The 23,731-nt window shown below is 37.6% G+C and overlaps 1 protein-coding gene across 1 annotated transcript; it reads left to right on the top strand.

Annotated features, from left to right (window-relative positions):
- Positions 1-339: 339 nt before the first annotated feature.
- cfap418 (cilia and flagella associated protein 418) lies at positions 340-13,247 on the top strand. The gene is made up of 6 exons (XM_072393231.1): positions 340-541; positions 1,202-1,304; positions 2,046-2,110; positions 2,502-2,567; positions 2,739-2,834; positions 12,106-13,247. The coding sequence occupies exons 1-6, from the start codon at positions 375-377 to the stop codon at positions 12,263-12,265; spliced, it is 657 nt and encodes a 218-aa protein (XP_072249332.1). The 5' UTR covers positions 340-374; the 3' UTR covers positions 12,266-13,247.
- Positions 13,248-23,731: the final 10,484 nt, after the last annotated feature.

The following is a 23,731-nucleotide window of genomic DNA, read 5'->3' as shown; positions in this document are numbered from 1 at the left end:
TATCTTTCAGTTTAATTTCAATGTATATGAACTAAGAAAAAAGGACTAGTTCAGTAAAAATGCGTGATAAAATTCTCGTCTCACTCATACAGTCATCAGGCAAGTATTGATAGCCCTTGCCTCAGTGGTTGATGTTAATTTCATGAGTTTTCCATCTTGAAATGTGTAAATTATAATACCATTAATCTTTCCTGGTCGGGCCTCTGTTTTGTGTGTTGCCCCCCTTTTTTAACAGTGACTGAATACAACAACCTAAATTCCAAAAAAAATCTTACTTTAATTTGGATCTTTATTCTGAAGTCTGATTGTGCGTAATTTCCGCTTTGTTACATAGCAACAGCGAACGCTCTGAGCAATAATGGAAGCTGGCTTGTATGCTGCTTAGCTCCAGAGCAAGAGAGCCAGTAATTATGGCCGATGATGATCTGGATGAACTGCTGGATGAAGTAGAAAAAAAGTTTTGTCGCAGTGTTTCTGTAGCGTGTTCAGCTCGCGAGACCTCGGACGAGACTGTAAAAACAGACGAGCAGAGAAAATACAGGTAAATAAAGCTAGTTTGGTTAGCCGATATTAGCTAAAAGCTAATAAACATTGCTTAAGCTTTCAAACGTCTAATTAACGATAAATTATGGGCCTTGAATAACTCAAGCTAACTAAAGGTACAGCATTTCAGTAAATTCAGTTTGTGAAGCACCAGCTATGCTGTTAATATTTTTAATAGACTAAAATGTATTTGTTTGACTGCTGACATGTTCTCCTCAAATTTATTTTATTTATTTGGTCAATGATTATTATTATTATTATTGTTGTTGTTGTTGTTTAGTATGAAATCATTGTAAATGTTTATAATTTTTTGAGCTACTCGACTAATTTGAATTCCCCGCACTGGGGGATGAATAAAGTATTTTTCTATTTCTATTTTAGGCTTTAGGTTTATTCTTTGTCACTGTTTTGATTGATATTGATAACTTGCTTGAAGTGGCTATAAGTATTATTTACCCTCTCACAAGAGATTGTTACGAGGCACAAAAGAGGTTAATATTTTAATATTGATTCATATTTATTTATATTGATTATTAGGAGTTTTAAAGGTTTACAGCCAACTGGGAATCTTTCACACACAGCTTTACTGATATTCACTCATATTTATTCACAAGCCACTGTGACACTGCAGAGACACTCATTTTTGTTCCTGATTTAGTGCGTCGAAACCTGAGCAGCCGATAAGCAGCGTCTCAGAGGATATTGATGCCCTTCTGGAAGAATTACTGGATGATGATTTCAGCGATTCCCTAAAATCAAAGGTAAAGTTTCATGTGTATATGCAACCAGCTGGGAAGAGAAAGTAAAGCTTTGTAAAATGTCATGGTTGACTTATCTCATCAACTTCAACAAGATTTTTTATTTTATTTTGTTCTTTGTAGCAATATTAAGATTAAAGATTTTTATAAACACACATTGGTGCCAAATTATTTTAAAAACAAAGTTAGTGACAAGCTAGATAACCTGAAAATAATTGTAAAAAACTGGCTCCACTTCTTGATTCTCCTGATGATTTTGTCTTGTCATTTTGGGCTCCTCTTTCATGTTAGCCTAGCACTAATGAAATCCTGGTGTGGACAGTTACATTTGATACCAAATGGAAGGCAGGTGGCAGCTGTTTTAAATTTAGGCTTTAAGCTTCTGTCTGAGAAAAGAAGAAACTGTGTTTACAGCTAAATGTAGCAGAGTTTAAATACTTTATTAGAAGTACTAACAGCTTTATCATAAAGTTGTGCTTTGTATAAATGAGTAACCATTTTTCTTCCACTTGTTCTCAGCCAGAATTGTATTTATTTTTATCAAGCAGCTGCCACATCTGCTCCAAATCTTAACGTGCACTATGATTAACCAATGAGAACCATACACAGACGCCTGGGTTTGACAATGTGACAAAACTTGTGTTAATTTTGTTTAACTGTATGATATCAGCTAAACAAATGGAAGGAACAGCTGGCTATTAAGGATTTTTAATCATGTTATTCTTTTTAAATCAAACATATTAGCCTGAACAGCTTTCTAAAGGACCACAAGATGAGAAGAAGCAGTCATTTCCGTCTGGAGGAAGAAAGTAAGTTATTCAGTTAATTTTCAGTGAAAATAAAACCTTTTGTTATCAAGAAATATTCAACACCACAAAGATTTAAAGCAAGTTAACTTTACTTTGCCTTAGCAGGTGAATGTTTTTTATTTATTATTTTATTCAATTATAGTCTAAAGGAGAGTTAATTAAAAACAAAGACGAGAGTCTGATACTTGTTTTGAAAGTGTTTTGTGTTGGCAACAGTGAGGAAAAACCTAAATAACTGGCACATCCCTTAACTGAATGTGTACATAAAGTAGGAAGTAGTCTGCACATTTGTAATCATTACATGGAAAACTGGATGATTCCTGTTATTGTGGCTACTTTCTTGCATTGTTTTTTGAGCCTGAAGACGATCTGCGCTATCCTCTGCTTCCAGGTGCTGTCCTGTTTTCGTTGGTGGGAGCTCAGTCACTAATGGTGTTGGAACAGCCACATCCAAGAGGTGTGGAAAAAAAATAACAATTTCACATTGAGAACGTCTATCATTTCTCTTGTTTTTGTACTATCAAGATGCAAAACTTTACCAAATATATATTAATTCTAGAAATTTTAGAAATTTTTTAAAATTTTTGTTTGTTTAATGAACTAACTGACTGGTCATGTGAATCAATAGGTCATGTGATCAGCTGAGGTGTATATCCTGTGACTTCCGGGTGCTGATGTTTGATGATTGTGAGTGGGACCCATCATGTGACTACCTGTTCCTCAGGTGAGTCTGAAGGCTTACTGCCATGTTGTTCTCACACGAGAACAAATTTCTCCTCTTTGATCATCTCATGTTCTATTGTTGTCAGCTCATGAAGCCAATATTCATTTGATTTAATTTTTCTTGAATTGATCAATTATCAAGTATCCTGACGTTTGCATACAACAGAATATATGCAGGGGTGTTGAATGGATAAATTATTGAGGCAAACACAAATGTGTCAAAACTAAAGGAAATAAAATATCACAAGACATTATAATCAGTCATGGTGGGTTAAAACAAGGCAAATATACCTTATTATTGTTATTTTTCATATGTTTAATGAAACGGCTCCCTTTGAATTATTCCCACTTTGAATCAATACTTTGCAGGTGATTTGATGAACCAACGTGAGAATTTATACCGTTTAATGAAAATTATTTAAGTGGAGCAACGTGCTTAAAACACTTAGGTCAGAGCCATGTTCTTTGCCACTGTGTAGCATCCCCTCTCTCTTTAACAGTCTGTAAACATCTGGGAACAGAGGCGACCAGCTGCTGAACCTTTTTGGGAGAGGAATGTTGTCCCATTCTTGTCTGATAAAGGATTCTAGCTTCTTAACGGTCCTGGGTCGTCTTTTTCACATTTTTCATTTTGAAATGAGCCAAATGTTTTCAGTCTTGCTGAAACAGGCAAGGCCTTCCTTGAAATAGACAAAGCCTGGATGGGAGCATATGTTCCTCTAAAACCTGTTTATACCGTTCAGTGTTGCTGTTGCCTTTCCAGATGTGCAAGTCACCGGCTCCATAGTCACTAATGCACCCCCATACCATCAGAGGTACAGGCTTTTAGGCTGAGCGCTGATTACAGCATTCATAGTTCCTCTCCTCTTTAGTCCAGAGGATGCGGTGTCCACAATTTTCAAAGATAATTTCAAATCTTGATTAACCCGGATCAGTTTCCACTTTGTCTCTGTCCATTTAAAATGAGCTTTTGGTTCGCATATGGCCTCTTCTTTGTATAGTAAAGCTTTAACCTGCATCTGACGTCACAGTAAACTGTGTTCACAGACAATTTTCTATCAAAGTGTTCTGGAGCTCATGCAGTGATTTCATTACAGAATCATGCTTGTTTTTAATACACTGGCCTAAGGATGCCCACAAGATGCCTCCTTTGAATCTTTATTGAATATTATGCACCTCATTATTCTAAAGTGTCTCCACAATTTTAGAATTTGTATAATCTTGTTACATTGCACAGTTTGAATCATAGTTTTCTGTAGATTACTAAACCTTTTCCCATCATGAAATTATCAGAGACTCTACTGCTTAACTAGTCTTTTAAAAAAACAAAGAGAAATAGGTATGTACTCCGGAGAAGATTAAATGAAACGGCAATTTATTAAAGGTGGTCAAGAACAGAAGATGGGTTATATCAAATTACTTTTACCACTTTTTGTTTTTACTTCCTTTACTCGCTGCATTTATGATGCAAAACTTTGAAAGAGAGCTCCTTTCAAATTTCTGACAAAATATGAGGCAATTTTTATTTTTACCACATGAACTTCACCTTTCCTACAAAGCCAGACACCAGTCTGCTCGACATCCATCATGTTGCTGTGGATGTCAGCCTTTTGTGAGCTCCTTGGTGTTGGGTTGTGTTTTGACAGAAAACAACACGGTGTGAATTTGAATGAGGACACTGTTGATGCAACAAGGGCAGCAATTTGGGCAAAAAATTGAATCAGAATCTGCAACATGATGCAGCAGCATCTGATGAGATGCTTTTTGTCACCAGTCCAGAGTGAATAAAGATCTAGAACTCTTGTGAGCATTAAATTATATTTATTACTGTTTATCTTGCATTTTGTATCTGAAAAGCAAGAAGACTTGGCAGTAAAATCCAATGTTACAGTGATATTGAGCACTGTTGAGTGCAATGTTGACTTACAAGGGAGACCCTGGACTGTTAATCAGGGTCTCGCAGCAACATAAACATGGCTGTGTTATTTTAATTTCATCTAAATATGAGGGATTTTTCTGAGAAGACTGGGTTCTCTATTGCTGTTTTCTGAGATAATAGCTCTCTAAACAGAAAACATGTGCAGCATCCCGTTATGTCACGTGCCATGTTGCCAAAGACCCCAAATATCTGTCAGCATGACCAACGGAGCTCGTTATTAAAGTGGATCAGGGTGTCAGGGAAAAGTTTTGGTTGTTTTTCATTCAGGCCAGTAGATGGCAGTATTTAACCATGAAGCTGTTGCATTCTTTTTCTTGATGGCTCCTTCTTTCCACCTACAGAATCCTAAAACAAGATGAGTAGAAATATACTTTTTAGAAAACATGAGCATGTTTGTAATTCATGTTAGAACCTCCATTAAGCTACCCACATCCAGACTAAACCATAACAGCAGTTACATTTAACACCCAGTGGGAACAGTTCTGCATCTTCAGGTCAGCATGACTGGAATATAAAGAAGCAGAATAATTATTTTACACCATCCTGTGACTATTTCCTTTTAAAACCCAGTGTAATAGTCTAAACCAGAGACTCATGAGGTAGTTGAAATCTAAAGCTTGACATAGTATAACATTTTCCCTCTTTGTGACACTTTTCTAAAAATCTTTTCCTGATAATCTTCCTGTTTGAGTTCATGTTATTTAGCCACAATCCAGCCAGAAATGGGAAACTTAACTACGTGCAATACCAAATTCTAAAACTCTATTTGTAAACTGAAAAATTTAGTATTTTGTTTTGATGCTTGATCCTGTGAGCATAGTTTAATCAACCCACCAAATGTATTGATTTTCCATGTCAAGCATCACGTTTTCATCCAAATATAAAAAATTTGACAAACTCGCTCTACATAATTTGATTACTTCCTCAGTACTAAATCATCCAGAGATCACAACGTGACTGCACAATGGTGTCAAAGCGACTCATTTCATATTCCTTCTTATTCCTGATGATGGTCCCATTTTGTGCTGATGTGCAGCAGCAGGAGGGTAAAGGCTAATTCCTGGTGACACCATGTAATCTTTTTTACTGTAACTGCACCTGACAAGCTGCAGCAGAACTCAAACTTGAATGATGGGGGCGCGCTGAGACTTTTGCTGAACTCTGTCCGGATTTTATCCTTTTATCTTCCTCTGTGGGGGTCAGTCACTTCCTGTTGATATTACACAATAAGACACAAGTCACAGAGCTTTAATGGAGCTTTATATCAGTAATTTAATCAGTTCAAAAGCAAGTGACTAAAATAAATTAAATCCAGAAGTAATTCCACATTTAAAAAACAAAACAAAAACTTGAGTATAGATTAAATGTGCATTTTAATTTAAATGCTCATTAAGGAATAGAATTATCTGTAAATTATTGTTGATATTGAAGAATTTAGTAGTGGACAATGAAACCACTGATACCCACTAACGTTTGTCCTCGTCATGGGTATTTATCACCACCAGCGCCCGCAGTAATGGAAACTTCACCCTTTTTGCAACAAGAGTGAGCACAGTCCTAAAAGTAAGTTTTAGGAGCACGCACTTAAAAAATCAAAGCATCAAAAGGAGACTGAAATTGACCAGAAGAATAACCTGCTGATACAAAGAGACATAATGAATCCTTTATACCAGGCTGCCAGCTCAGTGTCAGCCCTGCTGTGTTTGGCTGACTCCCTCTTTCTAGTCAGAGATAATGTGAATGAATCATCAGATGCCATCCTTTCCTGTTGTAGTTGTCTGCTGGGTTTTCTGTTAGTTATAAAAATGAATATATTTTTTATAGAGTCGGCACGCTGCATGTAGCACTGATAAAGTCGCCTTGTTTTAGCAGGTTAGTTGCGCTTAAAAACCTTTTAGAGCAACTAAATATATCTCTACAGCTGCTTATGCTAGAGTGTTTAGCATGATGTGCATAAACTGTAAAACAAAAATCAATGATTTCTTATCAAAACTAAGGGACTGCAACAACAAATTAAAATACTCAATATAGTGTTAAGATCAACATGTTCCACAGTTACGGTTGCTGCGTCACATGCTTTTTGCGGCTGTCCTGATGTTTTTTTTTCTTGTCAGTGGAGCTCCGTTGTGAATAAAGTTTAATCATCCAAGTGAGTTCTTATAACATATTCCAATATGTTCATATAATTATTATGTCCTTGTTCAGTGAATCACGGAGGAAAGGGTTAGAGGTCAGACTGTTATTAACAATTCAGTAAAGTAGTCGGCATATAATCTATTTCAGAATCCTTTGTTGTAACTCGACTCCATTTTCATCAGGTCAACCCTTTTGCAACTACAGTGGAACCATAATCTGCATTCATTTGATTTGATGTTTGCTTGATTTTGAAAAAAAGGTGTACACCTAATGATGAAACTATTGAATTCATATTTGAAGGAGAATGTGTGACAGTGAAGATTTTGATTCGATATTTTGTTGTCCCTTTTTTCTAATCGGATTTTATCTTGAGATCTACGGTCTGTTCAGCCACTTTTTGAGTTAAAGATCATAATACTGAGCGCTGGATGTGCTGCTCTGAGAAGTAAAACATTTATTTTTGAGCAGAGCTGCAGTCATTTCAGTCTGCTGTCATGTAGAATTTTTCTTTTTCTTCATTTTGAGGTGCGTTTGTGTTGTTGTGGTGCTGGTTTCTGATCAGTCTAACGGTTCCCTCTGGGTCAGAAGGAGCAGCAGACGGGTTAAGTCTGATTTTTATCCCAGAATTGATGGTTTCGTTTTCATTTGACTTGCAGGTTAACAACATTGTCTGTGATGAATGGCCTGAACGGTTTTGGTGTCTGGCTGATGGATTATCAGCTGGGTCTCTTGCAGGTGTGAAACATTTGTGTTGAGTGTTTATGTGAATCGGTTTGTCACATGACTGCTCCTAAAAGATCAATCACAAACTAGCTTCAGTGAGCAGTTTTCTTTATGTAATGGACAGTTTTTCTCCTTTGCCACCCCTTTTATAGGCCCTATGGAACCCCTTTCCTGTGATGGCCTGTACCAACGCTGAGCAACAGAGCTCTATCCCAACTCACTTGTAACCTTCATGGGACATGGTGATCTCGTTTGAAATAATCTTGTATGAAATGGTTGTGGAGCCTGTGTCCTGTCTTACTGTCAGGGTCAGGATGTGCTTTTAATGAGACTAGTTTAATGTACTGACTTCATTCAACATGAGAAGTATTCTTTGTTTTAAGGACTGAAACCAAACTTCTTTTTTTTTTTAAAACACCTTAGAGTGAAGTTTTTTTTTTTTTTTTTACTCCAATTGTGTTTATATGTAGACTGAAAACTGGGGTTTTTGACTTGCGATGGCAGACTGTGCATCATTATTTTCTCGGTCTGACGTTAGAATATGCGCCACATATCTCTTTGTCGCCATGGCTACAGGAGATGTCAGCAAGATAATGTCGGTGCTAACCTCATTAAGAGCACTTTTTAAATGTTTGGACATAAACATACAGTGACTCTCTGAATGGAGGCGTCATAATGTGCTGCTGAGTTCACTGCTACATAATCCAGCACCAACATCCCCGGTTTTTGAGGACCTCTAGCTGTTGGAACAACTTTAAGAATAAAGTGGTTGTCATTAGTTGCTTTACCGGCACAATGAGGGGAAGATGTCTCTGCTGACATGCCCTGTCAGTGCTGTCAGGAAAGTTAGAAAAATTTAACTATTTAGCAGGTGAGTTGAGGTATGACGGAGTGCAGCTTACTGTCAGTGATATTGGAAATATTATCACTTTCACTGTGTGTTTATGCAGGGCTTGTGTTCTTCTGGTTGTGTTTTGCAATTCTATATGGATAGATACTTATTTTTTTCTTGTAAATGTTTGATGTGAGCTTTTTATTTTTTGGGGGGCTGAGAAGGGAATCACCCAGTTTTTAAAAATCCCCATGTTCGTGTGTGCTCAGCCTAAGTCGGTTGAAACATTTCTCAATCAAAGGAAATGGAAAAGTTGGTGGTCACAGAAGTGGATGGTGAGGTATTGTTGGAATATAGGTGTCGCTCAATAGAGAGTTTCTCTTTTAAATCACATTCACATTGTTGTATGTATTGTTTTTCACATGGAACATGACGTAAATTGCTGAGCTCAATTTTCCCACCTCCACCTTGCTGTCCAGTCATGGCTCAGATGGATCTGACACCGATAAGGACCCAGAAGCTTTTTGACTACTCAAAACAGTTCTGAACAAGTGTGCTGGCACTTAGTGTTTTAGTTCTCGCATCTGTTGCTAGACGACTATGGCCAGGCGACAAAAACAAGTGTCAAATGGTGATTTGATTGCAAATCATCTCAGCCTACATTGCAATCAGATCATTGTCTGAGAAAATGCAAATTATTATTGTGCTGTGAATCAGAGGCACAATGAAAGGGGTGTTTTTCAAAAGTTTGAACAAAACCCTTCTGTTCCCATGTATAAATGAGACTGAAATGAAATGGAAATAAGATGGAAAGGTGTCAAATTTGCAAGAAAATAATAAAGATCAGCAAAACAGCTGGGAACTATGTTGGAAATTAACTGCAAGAGTTCTCGGATGTTCTGTTGATATAGGGACTGTGCAGCTGGTTCCCGTAGTCGTCACGTCTTTTTTTTTTTAAACTGGAAAAGTGAATAGATGAAGAACAAGTTTGTTTTCAGAAGTTCTGGGCAAGTGTTTGGAAAAGGTACAAAACTTTCAGAGTAACTTGACCATGAGTCAGCTGTTCACACCAACCTAAAACCTGCACATCAACGCCACTGACATTTTATCACCAAGCAAGTATCGCCAAGTGTGCAATTTACTTTCAGTGTGACTTTAAGTTAAGAGCACTTGGAAACACTCAGGAGCACTCGAGATGATGAGTTTGCCCTTCATGTTGCTATTTCAGTTACATCATTCAGAAAGCTCCAGTCCCTCAGCAGTGGAGCTCCGACCCTCCTGCTACAAATACTGAAGAGTAACAAACAGATCAGATAGAAGATTGTCAAGATGTGTTTATTGTCACAGCTTCCAATTAAAATCTTTCAAATTTTAAAGTTTTACTCTTCACAAATATGGTGAAAATCTGCGATTAAATGTCTTGAAACACATATAACTGAGAGTCAGGCTGCAGCACTGCGCTAGCGCTTAATTTAAAGTAACAAATTTACTTTTTTTAATTTGTCAAATGGCAGCTTGAGGAGTGTGTGTGTTTTTTCCTTTTGAAGCTGATTCAGTATTCTCCATCATTTGTATGGCGACCATCTCAGGATTCAAGCCAGTTCTAATCCAATTCATCGTAATACAATAATAGTCAAATGATTTAATACCCAATGAGTTCAATTAATGTAATATTATATGTAATATGTGTATAATATATACATAATATATTCATCCTCACATCGGCAAATCTTTACACAGCTAAATTAATTTGAAATTGTACATCTGTCACTACCTGCACCTGAGGCTTACCTGATGTGTACCTTTTTTAATTCAATGAAGATTAAAGGATTTGTTTTTTCCATGTACAACAATAATTCAGGATTATTAGCGAGTTCTTTAAATGTTTTCCAAGAAATCTCAATGAAAATGGTTATAAGAATTAGACATGTTTTTCTTTTATAAGTAGAGTTACATATGATGCAATGCATCCAACAATCCTATCATTTTTAATTTATGACGGATAAATTTATAATTTTGAACAACATTCACTATTCAGACATTTTAATTCTGTAATGAAATCTTTACCAATCAGTGAGGATTACCTTCTTGATATGAAATGTATAATGAGAACTCAGTAGGCAATTTCCACTGTTTGTGGTTTCAGTCTGTTGGGTATTCCTGATGTTAGTTCATCTGCCCAACTGCTGGTGGACTGAAAACTACAGGTCTTTAGAGGCTGCTTTCATTCCAGATGTTGACTGGACAGTGTAGAGGTAAGATTGCCGCCTTTCTTGTGGGTGAACGGGGTTTGTATCCTGAAACCTGTATGAAAAGGGGCAGGATCCTTAGGCGAGACCCCCTTATGTTACCTGCCTACATGGGATGAGTGTAAGTTGCTTTGGATAAAAGCGTCTGCCAAATGCATAATCATAAATAAATGATAATTACGGTGCATTTGGACTGATTATTTGACTAAAGCTACGTTAATTATCTTCGGAAGCAGAAGTACTTATACCAAGTATTTTATTTAGAACACCTGACGCCTGCTTGTTCACACATTTATCCTGTCAGCCAATCATGTGGCAGCAGAGCACATAAAGTCCTGCAGATATCAGTCAGGTGCTTTAACTAATGTTCACATCAAACAGTAAGAAAATGTGTCCTGGATTTCCGCAGATGCTGCATGTGGTGGGCTCAGAATTGGGCTTTATCAGCTTTAATCCAATCACCCAGCCTGCCTTTGATCAACCATCCAGAAAAATGAAGGTGGTTGATGGTGGGAATAGTTTCACGACACACTTTCCAACCACTTATTTCTTTGTTGTTGTTTTTTTGTTTTGTTTTAATACTGTAGCTTGAGTTTTTTTCACAAATGTTTATTTTTGGCAGAAGTGTGCCAAGTCTGACATGGTGTTTCCCTGCAGGACAATGTACAATGTCACAATAAAAAATGTCCATACCTGGAAACACTGAGGCTGAAACAGGCTAAATGTGCTGCAAAAACCAAAATGAGGCGTTTAAAGAGGCTAAAAAGCTCTGTTGAGGAGCAGCAGAGTTGGTTATTTTTCAGTTTTCATTTTCAAAGCAAAATGTAAATTGAAAAACTTTTGTCAGATGTTTCTTTTTGTCTGATTATAAATGTCTCGATTATAGATGATTAACATTTAACTTTCTCGCTTTGATTTCTCAAATGTTGTGGAGAATTATTTTCTTTTCTGTAAGACTGGGACTCGAACCTGCGACTGCAACAATGACCTTTGGCCTCTGTATTCCACCAGTTATTTTCCTAATTATATGGCAGATAATTAAAAAGTTAAACTGTCCTTCACAGCTTCATAATGATAAATGATTCATTCTAATTATTGTGATTTATATGGACGGGCTGTATTTTCTATGATTTATTATCTGTTTGTAGTTAAAAGGTTATCTCGAAAGGGAAGGATGCTTAATGTTGTTTTCTCTCCACGGCACAGAAACTTCTCCTTTCAGCAGATCTGAATTACCAGCAAGTACATTATTAAATCAGTTGTTGAATTTTAAATGTAAGAATTAATTTGCAGCTCCACAGTCAAGAGTTGTCTGCAAGGTGAGAATGCTAATGACATGTCCTCAGTAATAACAACCCCCCCCCCCATCCCGCCTCTGCCGGTCTGTTTGCAGGAACAACATGCCAGACTGTCAGAAGCTCAGGACCAAGCTAAAGAGGAGGAGAGCTTTGCGGGCGTATGCCTGCCAGTGCAGCTGGTTCTCCACATCCGAGCCAACAGACCTCAGGGACCAACCTCAGCTCAGCTGGGTCTGTGGCAAACACCAGGACTAATGTTCCCCCCTCACAGGCACAAACACACTGTTCACCAGTGGGCCAAAGCATACGAGACACTCACTTTGTCTGTAAATGATCTGTTTTGTGGATATTTTTTTCCCACTATCCAGCTGTCTCCCATCAGAGACTTCAAAGACTAAATTAGTTTCTCCAGAACATTTCATTGCTGATGAAAGTGGTCCAAATGTTCTCCGAGTGGTTTGGTGAGTATGAAGATAAGTCGTATAACGGCAGATGATTTTATTTGACCAGCGCTTGTATTATAGACGGCGTTCTCATCCTTTATCAAAACCCTAAATCAGGGAATAATCCTCCGGAATAGTGGTGTCGAATCCCTCCACTGAAACATCACAGACTTGTGGAACTGATACTGTGACTGACGCTGTTCTCGTGGCTTCAGTCACTATTTTAGATGTAAAAGAAGTTAACGAAGCCATCGTGATGTCACCCAGTGGTTTGTAAACTGCTGTTTGAACCCTTGTTTAGTATTTTGACACAATCTTGGGGAAACAGAAGTGACCGTGCTTTGAGAAGAAGGTGGAGCTAGAGAGTGATATGTGAAACCTGATTGGACAAAATGTTTATGGAAAGATATTGAGGGGCACGTAGTGCACATAACTCATCTGGGAAACAACATCGTATCTGTAATTTAAGTGGAGCCACACAATAGCTTGAAGCTATGTTGACCAAATTATGAGCAGATTAAAGGTTATTACAGTTTTATAGCTAAAATTAAAGTTTGAATTCTAGACTTTAACATTCGTTAAACACAGAACAAGTAATAGGCTGGACTTCGAGAGACAGGAGGAGTAAAATGGTAATTCTGATGTGATGCGTTTTAATATATTTTGACAAAGTGATAAATGTTCTTTAATAGAACTGAAATCAAAGGAAAACTCTTGTTGAAATCATATTTTCAGCTCTGTGGTGTAGCTGTTTTTTGGGTCAATTAAACACAATCGCTACATACATTATTTTCCCTGCTTTTTTTTTTTTTTTTTTTTATGACGAGGGTCACTTTCTGACCTTTTCTTATCTCAAACAAAATCTGTTCATGATAAACCTTGTATTTCCTTACTTAACACTTCTTTTAATTCCACAAATCTCCATAATCCGGGGGTAGTCGGGCCATCAGTCCCTGTAGGGAAAACATTTGTTTTATAGTAGTGACACATTAAACTTCAAATCTTTATGTATCCAGTATTCAATCTATTTGGAATTGGTTCCTATAACCTTCTAAAGGTATTATGTGACTTTTAGGCTGAAAAATGCTCCACTCCGTTCAGTGAGAGTGAACCACTATAGCAAACAGACGGCTAAACAATGAGCCGAATTCCCTTTAAAGCTACATAGAAGCTGGCAGATTCAACTGATAATACCCATTCATTAAGTATTTATATGACCACATAACACAGTTTTGACTTGTACTATGCTAATTTGATGCAATGCATAAACCTCTGAAAAATGTAAGTTTATATTAGCATACATAGGATTTTATATTGTACCATTAAAATCACATGTATACCAACAAGTTACTGTTATACATTTAAGTAAATATCTCTCTCATAACTCTAATATCTGGAATTTAAAGTCTTTATATTTCATAGCTTAACATGTTTTTTTTGTTTTTTTTTCTTCAGGCAAACAAAATCCTGATTGATTCATATTTTGTCTAATTTTTTTTCTTTCATAAATGTCACAATGACAAATTTCATCAGTTGTGTTCATGCTTTCCGTCTACGTATTATTAATCAGGTACTAACACGTAAGTCGATGTATCCAACAGTCTAGCTGTCAAACATGTTCTGAACAAGCCGACTCCTCCTGTTGTTGATGATCAAAGTTTAAAGAAAGCTGCAGTTCAAATGCGATTTGATGTTGTGACGTGACAGACCTGCAGTTTCCTGCCTGATAGATCTTTGTGTCGGCTTTTGAAGTGATGACAGTCTGATGAAATTTTATTCAGTGCGTTACAGTCGGGTCACAGTTTAAAGAGATTATGTTAGTGATGAACTGCTAATTTAAAGAAAACCCTACAGAGTAACAGCAGCTGTGAAATGATTCATTAAGGGTGTAAAGAGCTTTGAGTGGTCAACTACATTTAAAAAGTGCTTTATGAATACTGCTCATTTACCACAAATGAAAGTGAGCTGAGTTATCGATCAGGATGAAAACAAGCACAGTTATGTTGAGCTGCATTTATTCAGTATGTTTTTGTGGGCTTTTTCCATTCGACCCATTGTGTCACAGACCAAAACCTCAACAATTTAGCTAATGACAAATTGACTTCATGTTTAACTTGGACAGTCTTACAGCTTTGTATATTTCACAAGTTCACTTTTCTGTTACGGCTTGCTGTTACTTCTAGGTCTAAAGCCAGGAAGGGAAATGTTGGAGCATTTGAAAGGTATTTTGGTTTTTTAATGTCCTCGGGTACAGTTGAATAGTGCAAAAAAAAAACAACTAAACCAAATTAATCTAAAGGTTTGAGTCTCGTATGTTGAATTTTCTTCCTATGAACAAATCCAATGACAAGTAATGAATCGTTTGCTTTAGTCTCTTCTGACTGAAGAACTTTAACCTCTCTCACATTTTTGAAAGGTTTTAATAAAATTAAAAAAAAAGGCTCGGTAAAATGTTTATCAAAAGCTACCCAAAGAAGAGGAATTGGTACATTTCTGTTCCAAATAGTGGATAATTTCACTTTTGATGCTTTTGGGAGTATTCGATCCAGCAAAAGCTGTAAAAAATAGAAACATTCAGACTGTTGATGGAGTCCTCATGATGCTCTGGAAATGTCACTGTGGAGTGCATATTGGCTATTATGGAAAACATATATATTAGAAAGCTTTACTGAGAGATTTTGTTTCTCAGTAAACAGAAATGCGTTACGGCCAACATTTGTTAATCAGACAATCTTCACTGCTGAACACATCAACCCACCGTTGGGTTCTTAATCAGTCTTTAGTTTCTTCCAGAGAGAGATAAAGTTTTAATCAAGGGATTCCTGAGCTGCAGGGAGAAGCAAACAGAGGTGGTATATCCTACCTGTTGTTTGTGACTACTGACATCATTAGTGTGTGGATGTGCATCATCTCATTAGAAGGTGCCCTTTTTCCTGCATTAGTGTTCAGCAGCACGTTCAGTAGCTGTGGACAGTTTTTACATTTACTTAAATCTTGTGCACACTGTGTTGCTGCCACTGTATCAGAGACTGCTGTGTCACTACATCATCCCATCGGACAAAATTAGCTAGAAAGTCGCTTGTACTCCACAATCAGAATGACCTAATGGTGACTGAGGACATTGTTTTCAAAGTGTAAACACGGTGTTTACATCCACATCAGACCCAGACAGAATTTTCTGATTTATTTATTAGAGACTCTGTGGTATAAAGATTTTCTTATTGTCAGTGTAGCGCTGCAGATAAAAAGCAAACGTTAAGCTGTTGTAAGGTATCGTTTCATGACGGGATGTGAAAACTGAGTTTCAAACTGAATAATTGAATGCCTGTAGAGAAAATGGTCACTTTAGTTTTGCCGATCACTGTATTTTTTCTTCCTTGCATCCAAGGTCATTTGATTAACAGACACTGTCTGTTGAAGCAATGACACTCAGTCATGTAGACATCTGTCATTTTTATGTTAATTTTCCTCATTGCTTCCTTGAGGTTTGCCTCTGAGTAACAGAGAGCGCACCGGTGCCATTCAACACTGGACAGAGCATCAAGTGAGGTATAACACCACAATATTGTGTCCTATCATAACCGTTCATATTACTGTGAAAAGTGCAGGAAGGTTGTGTAAAACATACCGGCTTTGAATGAAAGCAGCTGTGAGGAATTGATTGCATGACAAGAGCAGTGTAGTTATCTAATTTTTTTAAAAAAAGACCAAGTTTTACTTCACCTGAGGAAACTGCCACCACTGTTTGAGATTAGAAGTCATAGCACAAACTCTACAGGTTTTTATAGATTTTTGAGTTTAACTTTTTTTTCCCATTTAAAAAATAATAATAAAAAATAAAAAAATCATATCAGCCCTAAGCTAACTCAGTTAAAACGGGAAGCAGTTGACAATATTCCCTTACAGCCAGACAGGAAGCTGTAGCTGCATCAAATGTTTTAAAGCACATTTTATTCTCTAGCACACCATGTCTAATAGAGACAGGAGATAAAACAAAGCATTTCAGGCAGATGGGGAACAGGAGGTGCAACACAGCATACAGCGTGAGAATATTAACATGCTTTTTATGTATTGAAACCCTTCATCTGTTCAAATGGACACCTCAAAGGTTTACAGTAAAAAGATGAACTTGTAAATGAGCATTATATAGGCTCTTTAATGTGAATTTTGTTACACATTGATCAGAGCACTATCTAGCATTCTGAAACTTCAGTGCCATTATAGCTGCCATACAAAGTTTGCTAGTCTTTCAAGCTATTTTTTCTTTTGTTTCATCTGATCTGGTTATGAGGCTGTTTTTGTTCTGGAAATTTAGAACTGCAAGATGGTCCAATTAGATTCTGTTCCAGTACATTTTAATTGGCATAGTGGATATCTACATACAGTTTGCATAACACCCCATGTTCAATGCAGTAAAAAAGATATATATGTAGAGTAGATGGGACTTATTTCTCACATTGTTTGCATAAATCTGACACTGAAGAGGTTTAGCAGTGGAGGTACTACACATTTTTTTTTTTTTTTGCTTTTTGGCAGAAAGTTAGAGTAGCTGCTGGGATTGTTGATGCTTGATCCTCAGCTGGAGACAGCTCTGGCTCGTCTCGTTGATAGTCTGACAATTATCATATCTGAGGAGAACAAAGGCCTTCCTGCTGCGAGTGTGAAATAACAGCAGTGGGAGAAGTGTGCCAGATCTCTCTGATGTCAGTATGAAGCTGGCTGCTCTTTGTTGTGTTGGGTTTGGCTCTGTTACAGATTAGAGCTGGTAGTTGGAGCTTGTTTAAAGTATAAAATGTGATATGTTAATTGCCCTGTCACAGTTTAACCAAATGGTGTTGCTTAAATTCAACACATGCAGTGGTCGGGAATAATGGCCTGCTGTCACTTTCACCCTCAGGTGAAAAACTATCAAATGCAGCCAGTAAAGTCAGATAGAAACCCCAACTTTAAATTTTGTTTTAAGCAGCTTTTTGCTCCTTCAGCAGAGGAATTGCTTGCTGACTGATTCATCCAGTCAGAAGTTTTTTGCTCACCACTATCATTACATAGGATAATAAAAAGTAATAAAAGCAAATGCCAGTCATTTTTATTTACTATTGTAGCTTCAACTACTATCTAATAAGTTGCCTGCATGTAAATGGGTAAATTTCAGTTACTTCAAATATACTAAGAAGCTAACAGTTTAGCTAATCTCAAAGCCTTTTACGTGCTTTTGAAATGGTTCAGTATGTGTGAACTGAAACAAACTGAAACAGACTTTAGAAAAATAAGAAAATCTGGGGAATACAAAGCTAAAGCAAGCATGAGCTGCACTTGGTGAATCCCCACCTTCACAGATGTGCACAGTAAAGCCAGCTGAGCACTCTTCCTGAGCCCATTTCACTTCATTTGAGGGCAGCTGAATGTGCCTGCTTCTTGGCTGAGTGAAACCCTCTGTGTTTTTCTGTGAAGAATAATTGACAGCAGTTTTACTTGGTCAGATCTGGTGACATTTTCATATTTCTTTCAACGTAGCACTGCTCTGACCTGCTGCAGCCACATCAACAGGAAGCTTTAACTTGGCATATGATCTGCTCTTCACAGGAAGCCAGCACTATTCAACCTGTCTTGCAATGAAGCTGCAGTTTTCCTCTCCTTCTGACACAAGACTGACACAGTGGTCAGTAAAGAGGCAGCGATGGAGATGGCAAACCCAGGTGAAGTGAATGTTTTTCTACAGTTGACAGTTACACTTGTTACTGAGAGGGCAATGAAACCATTGTTAGTGGAAAAACCTGCCAGGGTACTGTTAAACAAGCTGAAATGTTTTTTTTTTCTTCAGCTGCTCAGATACACCTCCAGTATGTCTCCTGTGCTGTAATTGTAATGGCAGAGTGACATGTTGCGCTGAGTTCTGTTATTGTGCCCATAGTTGGTAAACTGTCCAGTAACATAAGTACATCATGGTGTCAGAGCTAAGGATACTCAGAGCTTCTGAATGAAGCTCTGAGCTTTTCATTCCAAGCCTACTTACTTTTCATATAATATAGTTTATAAAACACTTTTTTTTTTAAAGTAACTTTAACTTGGATCACATCACCACCGGTAGCTCATAAAACATGGAGTTTATCCACCCCAGTATCCTCCAGGAAGCTGAAAGACAGCAGATTTGTTATTATCAGAAATGTTTAAACTTACTCCAGAAGCATTAATTATTCAGAGAAAACCTCTTGTGCCTCGTTTGTGTTTATGTCAGCGGCAACCATGAACACGACAGCATTAGATCTGTTGCATCATTTAGAACAAAACATTTTTATCATTCAAACTGGCAAAATGTAGATGTAGTTCACATAAAGGTGTGAGGATGAGAGAATATATTAAGACATGCATGCTGGCCATGTCTTAATTCATGTCACCAAATGCAAGTCATAACTTTGTAGAAACAATAGATCTGCTCTTGTCTTTTTGCAGCCCACCGCTGATGTGTGTCAGATTCTTTCCTTTGGCTTTATTAAAATCTGCAACATCGCACAGCAAAAGAAACGAGCACCTCCTTAAACTCAGTGATGTGCATATTTATGCATTGCCAACGTAGCAATGATTAACATAGGGTCTGACAGTAAATAGTGTTTGTTTTACACCTCCAGCAGGTCTCCTGGTACACACAAATTTCAGACTCATACTGTGGATTTGTTTGCGATAAAACAGAGCTTTTCTGGATACATCTAAACTGCTTTAGCACTTTTTGATGAAAACATTAGCCTGTCGTCACAGAAAATCAAAACATTCCTGTAATCAGTTGCAAGGTTCAACTCAACCCTTTTCGGATCCTGTTTTTTTTACCCAGTAGCTCTAATACCGGTAGCTAAAATGTGTCCCATGCAGAACATTTGTATCCAGGTGAGGAATAAAATGGCTTCTGAATTTATTTTCTCTCTAAATTGTGGCTCTCCAAACTTGAGAATTAGATGGGTGTTCTAATTAAAAACTGATCACTAATAACTTGCTGCTCAAAGACCAAAGGTTGTGTGTGTTAAGTGCCTTTCTCTTCAGCCAGATAATGTGCTGGTCTCAAGTTCGTCTAGCATGCAATTACATGTGCAGCCAGTTCTGGTTCAGAGCAGACAGTATTGACTGTCTCGGTGAGCACAGAACTGCTGTGTTGGGATTTGTGGTGGCGTCTTTTGAGAATCAAATGATCAGGCTTCAATAGATGATCCAGCATCTAAGACGCGGATGTTTAGTTGTTTTTGATTGTTTCTTGTTTTTAAATCAGAAGCTGCATGTCCTCTTGGGTTTCGATTGTTGGATTCAATTGTAAAAATTCTCCCTGGTTTAAGTTTGCATGCTTTGGTATCTTAAAGTTGAAAAGAATGATTGATCTGCATTTTAAATTGAATGTGTGCATGAGCAAAAAGTGGCAGGGCCTCCTGTGGAACTAAGGTTCCACTTTGGTGGGAGTGTTTTTTTGTTTTTAATTGCTCTCTTAAGATCAAGCTTCCAGTATTTTTCACCACTAATATTCAAATTTGACTTTGGCTTCTGAGTTAGCTGTAAACCCTCTTTGTATGCACAGTGGTTATATTTTTTTGTTGAAAAACCTGCTTCTACTCTTCATCTTGGCCCTTTCAGACCGAATACAACTTATGTTTTGAGTTCAGCATGCTGGTCAATAAATTTATAAGGTGCTAAATAGTTTTCTAAACTTCTAGCATGTTATTTCATTGTTAGCTGGTGGAGAGTCCCCAGTATATATCTAGTGTATAAATTGCCAGCAAAAAAGATGCCTTTTGTGCTTAAAAAACAAATGCTGAAAGAAAGAAGAGGGCGTTGAATGTTCTAGTTTATGCTGCAACACACAGCAGAAGTGTACTCTGCTCTCAGATAGTGGTTCCCAGGGTCAGGATGACACTGCAAAGTTTTCCTTTTCCTAAATTTCTCCTTTCATGCCTGGATGCATTCATTGCGTCTGTTGACTGTGTGAGAATGTGTCGCTCATCATGGCACATGTGTACCGTACATTGCTCCACACACCCCATTAAGAATAATTGGCTTGGCAGGATTCACACAGGTGTGACATGTCAACACATGACAGTGGGTCAGCCTGACCTTTGGAATTATATAAATTCGTCATAAATTAGACATGCGTTCAGTCCATCAATCTGACTGCCGAGCGCTGGCAAAACGAAATAGTGTACCCAGAATTCAATTTGGCGGCGCAAGAAGTCTTCACATTTAATATGAATGATAGGTGAGCTATTAAAGACACTCCTGTGTCTTGTTATTTTTTTGTCTTTGTGTATTATTTTCTCAGACTTGCTTTCCTTATTCAATCCAGATATTTTTTTTTTCTTTCCTCCGTCTTTGACTAGCATCAGGTCGTAGTTTGCAGATTGCCACACGCCAGTGTTTGATTAGTCCTACCTCTGTACATGTCCTCCCTAGAGCCCTGTTTATTTCCGGTCCTGTCAGCTTGCTTTTTGGGGATTCTTGTAGTTAATGCTCTGGAAGTCTTGCCCTGCAGCACCTGTTGTTTTGAACCACCAGCAAGTTTATTAAAATTCATCCTTTGCTCTTTACTCAGCTGCCCTTCTGAGTTTTTGTGCATGCGGGTCCTCATTTCAGCCACTTAACCACAACAGTAAAAAGCCTAAGGCCCCTAAAATTTGCATAATCATCACCATGTTTGTTCTGCATTTCTATTAGTTGCAGTGAATGTAAAATAAAGACACTGCATATTCAAACCTAAAAAATGGCACGTAACTAGAAAGAAAAGTTTGTCACCTGTCTCTACATACTACAAATACTTCCTGCTCAAATTAAACCGTAATATTAACTCTGTTACAACCTGTCAATACTGTTCCTCACTTCAGATAGTGGTGCTTTGACAGCCTCCAACTTAATGTGAACAATATAAAGAACATAAAGAACTGGTCATGCAGAAAAACCCGAAACATTTCTCCTTGGCGGATGGATGAGTTTCACTAAACCTTCACAGATATGTTGCCATCTTCTGTTCATACTTTAGTCCAGCATATTTAAACCTTCCCTTGTCCTACTGTTTGCCCTCTGTTTTCACATAGTTAACCATCCTCAAGGCATTCAGCTGAAAATCACATTTACTGCCTCCAAACTCATCACCCTCCCCCTCTTCTAGCCCGTATGATGTGAATTACACTATACATCTTGGGCAAATGTATTTGGCTGCTGCTGTTCTCAGTGTGTGAACTTGCAGTACTGTTGCAGAAAAGCCCCGATGAGTCGATGTGTAACATCAACACATTAACTGTACATCTAGATTGTAAATCTGATGTGGCAGCAAAACCTACTCATGAGAAACTGCTCTTGTGAGAATGCTGTAAAGCATGTTTTCCTGTTTCATTATTATGTAAGTTTTTTTGCCGTTTAACTACTTCCGCATACTTTAAGCTATTTAAACCATCTTTGCACAAAAACGTTCAGCTCTTTCTGGACATGACGTTTTTTTGAAATATTAAGGCTATTGTGCAAATTTTCCTTCCTTTTAAAAGTAATGTTAAATCCTTTCAAATCATTAAACTAAAAATTCTCCTTTTTCAAACTTAACTACTTCAGCATACTTTCAGTTAGAAGCACCATTCAAACTCTAAAATGGTCACAAGACATTCAGCTATTACTGAATAATGGAGCTTCTTAAAATTTTCAGCCAATTTTGAACTATCACAATTGAAAAATTTTTGTAAAGTCCTTGATGATTTCTGAGTTTACAATGCATTTCAGTCAGAGCGGTTACATGCAGGCAATCGGATCGGATTAATGCCTAAATTACAATAAGATTGAGTTATTCAGCTCATGTACCAAGCTTAATCCGACAAGAAATAGAATGGGATCGGGTTACTTGTGATTGAATTAAGACCCTGAGATAACTTGATCCAATTGCCCACTTAACGTGCCTGGAGACAACAGTGGATCGGATCAAGCGTTCTGCGCATGCTCAAGACTTTTTCCCGCGATCGTCACCCGGAAGTTAAAGGAGACGATATTACTGTTTTTGTCGCCGCCGTAAGAAAGAAACAAACAATGCGATGGAGAATGTGCTGTTATGCATCGCGTTTGTGCCATAACCATGCTCATCACAAATGTAGAGGGATGTACCATGCCTGCACCCTATCTCTACTCTGTCACCTCTGACATAGTCAGACTAGTGAGTTCCTTCTATGTAGTTTATTGTTAGCTTTATATAGCTTGTTATATCTTCATTTGTAAGTCGCTTTTGATAAAAGCGTCTGATAAATACATAAACATAAACATGTAGCTTCATCTTGCTCTTCGTTCGCCATCTTTCTCGAATGCCTTAGTTTTGTTGTTGGTGGTGGTGAAGACGTCAACCGGAAGTGGCTCAATTAACGATAGTTGAAATGGGTACAGCGCTGCCTATGTACTGCAGTATTGCATGCTTTGTGCCAGTGATTCGATTCATTCACCACCATGTAACGAAGGATAATTATCCTTGCTCATATAAGGAGCATAACCCAACTATAGCTATAATCGAGTTAATCTCATCATGTAGACTCACTGAGTGACACAGAATGTTCATGTGCACAGTGGAGGCTCCAACTGACAGAGTGGAAGAATACAGAAAGATTCTTCAGGAAAAAAAAGTTTGTAACCTGTCACTGTTTCCAAAATCTTTAAGCCACAGAAATAATTTTGGCATTAAAACGTAGGAGAATTTGTCCTCTTTCAGCCAATGTGACTTTCATAGCCTTCAGGACTTCACTTTTTGAATTAGAAGCCTCTGAATCACAGCAGACCCTTCCAACTGCCAGTCCTTTTTGCATTTCTCTTCACTTTTCTCTAGTTTTCTGCCTTCATCTAGCTCCAGGTCCTTTCACAAATACATTTCAGGCCTTTTGAAACCTCAGCAAATAATTTTTTGTTAAGTTTTCACATTTTTTTCTGCAGTGTTTCTCATCTTCCTGAATTCTTTTCTGTAGTTTTCTGCCTTCATCCAGGTCCTCTCAAAATTACCTTTCGGACCTTTGTACATGTCACTGTGACGGTCTGTTCAATAAATTCCCCATAAGAGGCTGACCACGACGAGTCCGACCACTCTTTTCTCCACAACAAAACTTGAGTCAATTTTCTGCTAAAATTTTTATATTTTCAGCTTCTTTAGCATGATCAGCTATCCCCATTCAGTTCATCAGCATTCTCACTGCTGTTTCACAGGAACAGCTTTTCCTAGTTTATTAATTCAATTTGATTTCAGTCCTTGTGGCAAAACAAAATCTTATCTCAAAACTCTGTTAAAATTAGT

Source organism: Leuresthes tenuis, unplaced genomic scaffold, assembly GCF_036924035.1.
Source record: "Leuresthes tenuis unplaced genomic scaffold, fLeuTen1.0.hap1 SCAF_10, whole genome shotgun sequence".
Taxonomy (NCBI): Eukaryota; Metazoa; Chordata; class Actinopteri; order Atheriniformes; family Atherinopsidae; genus Leuresthes; species Leuresthes tenuis.
Note: the sequence above shows the minus strand (reverse complement) of the source record. Positions and strands in the feature narration are given on the sequence as shown.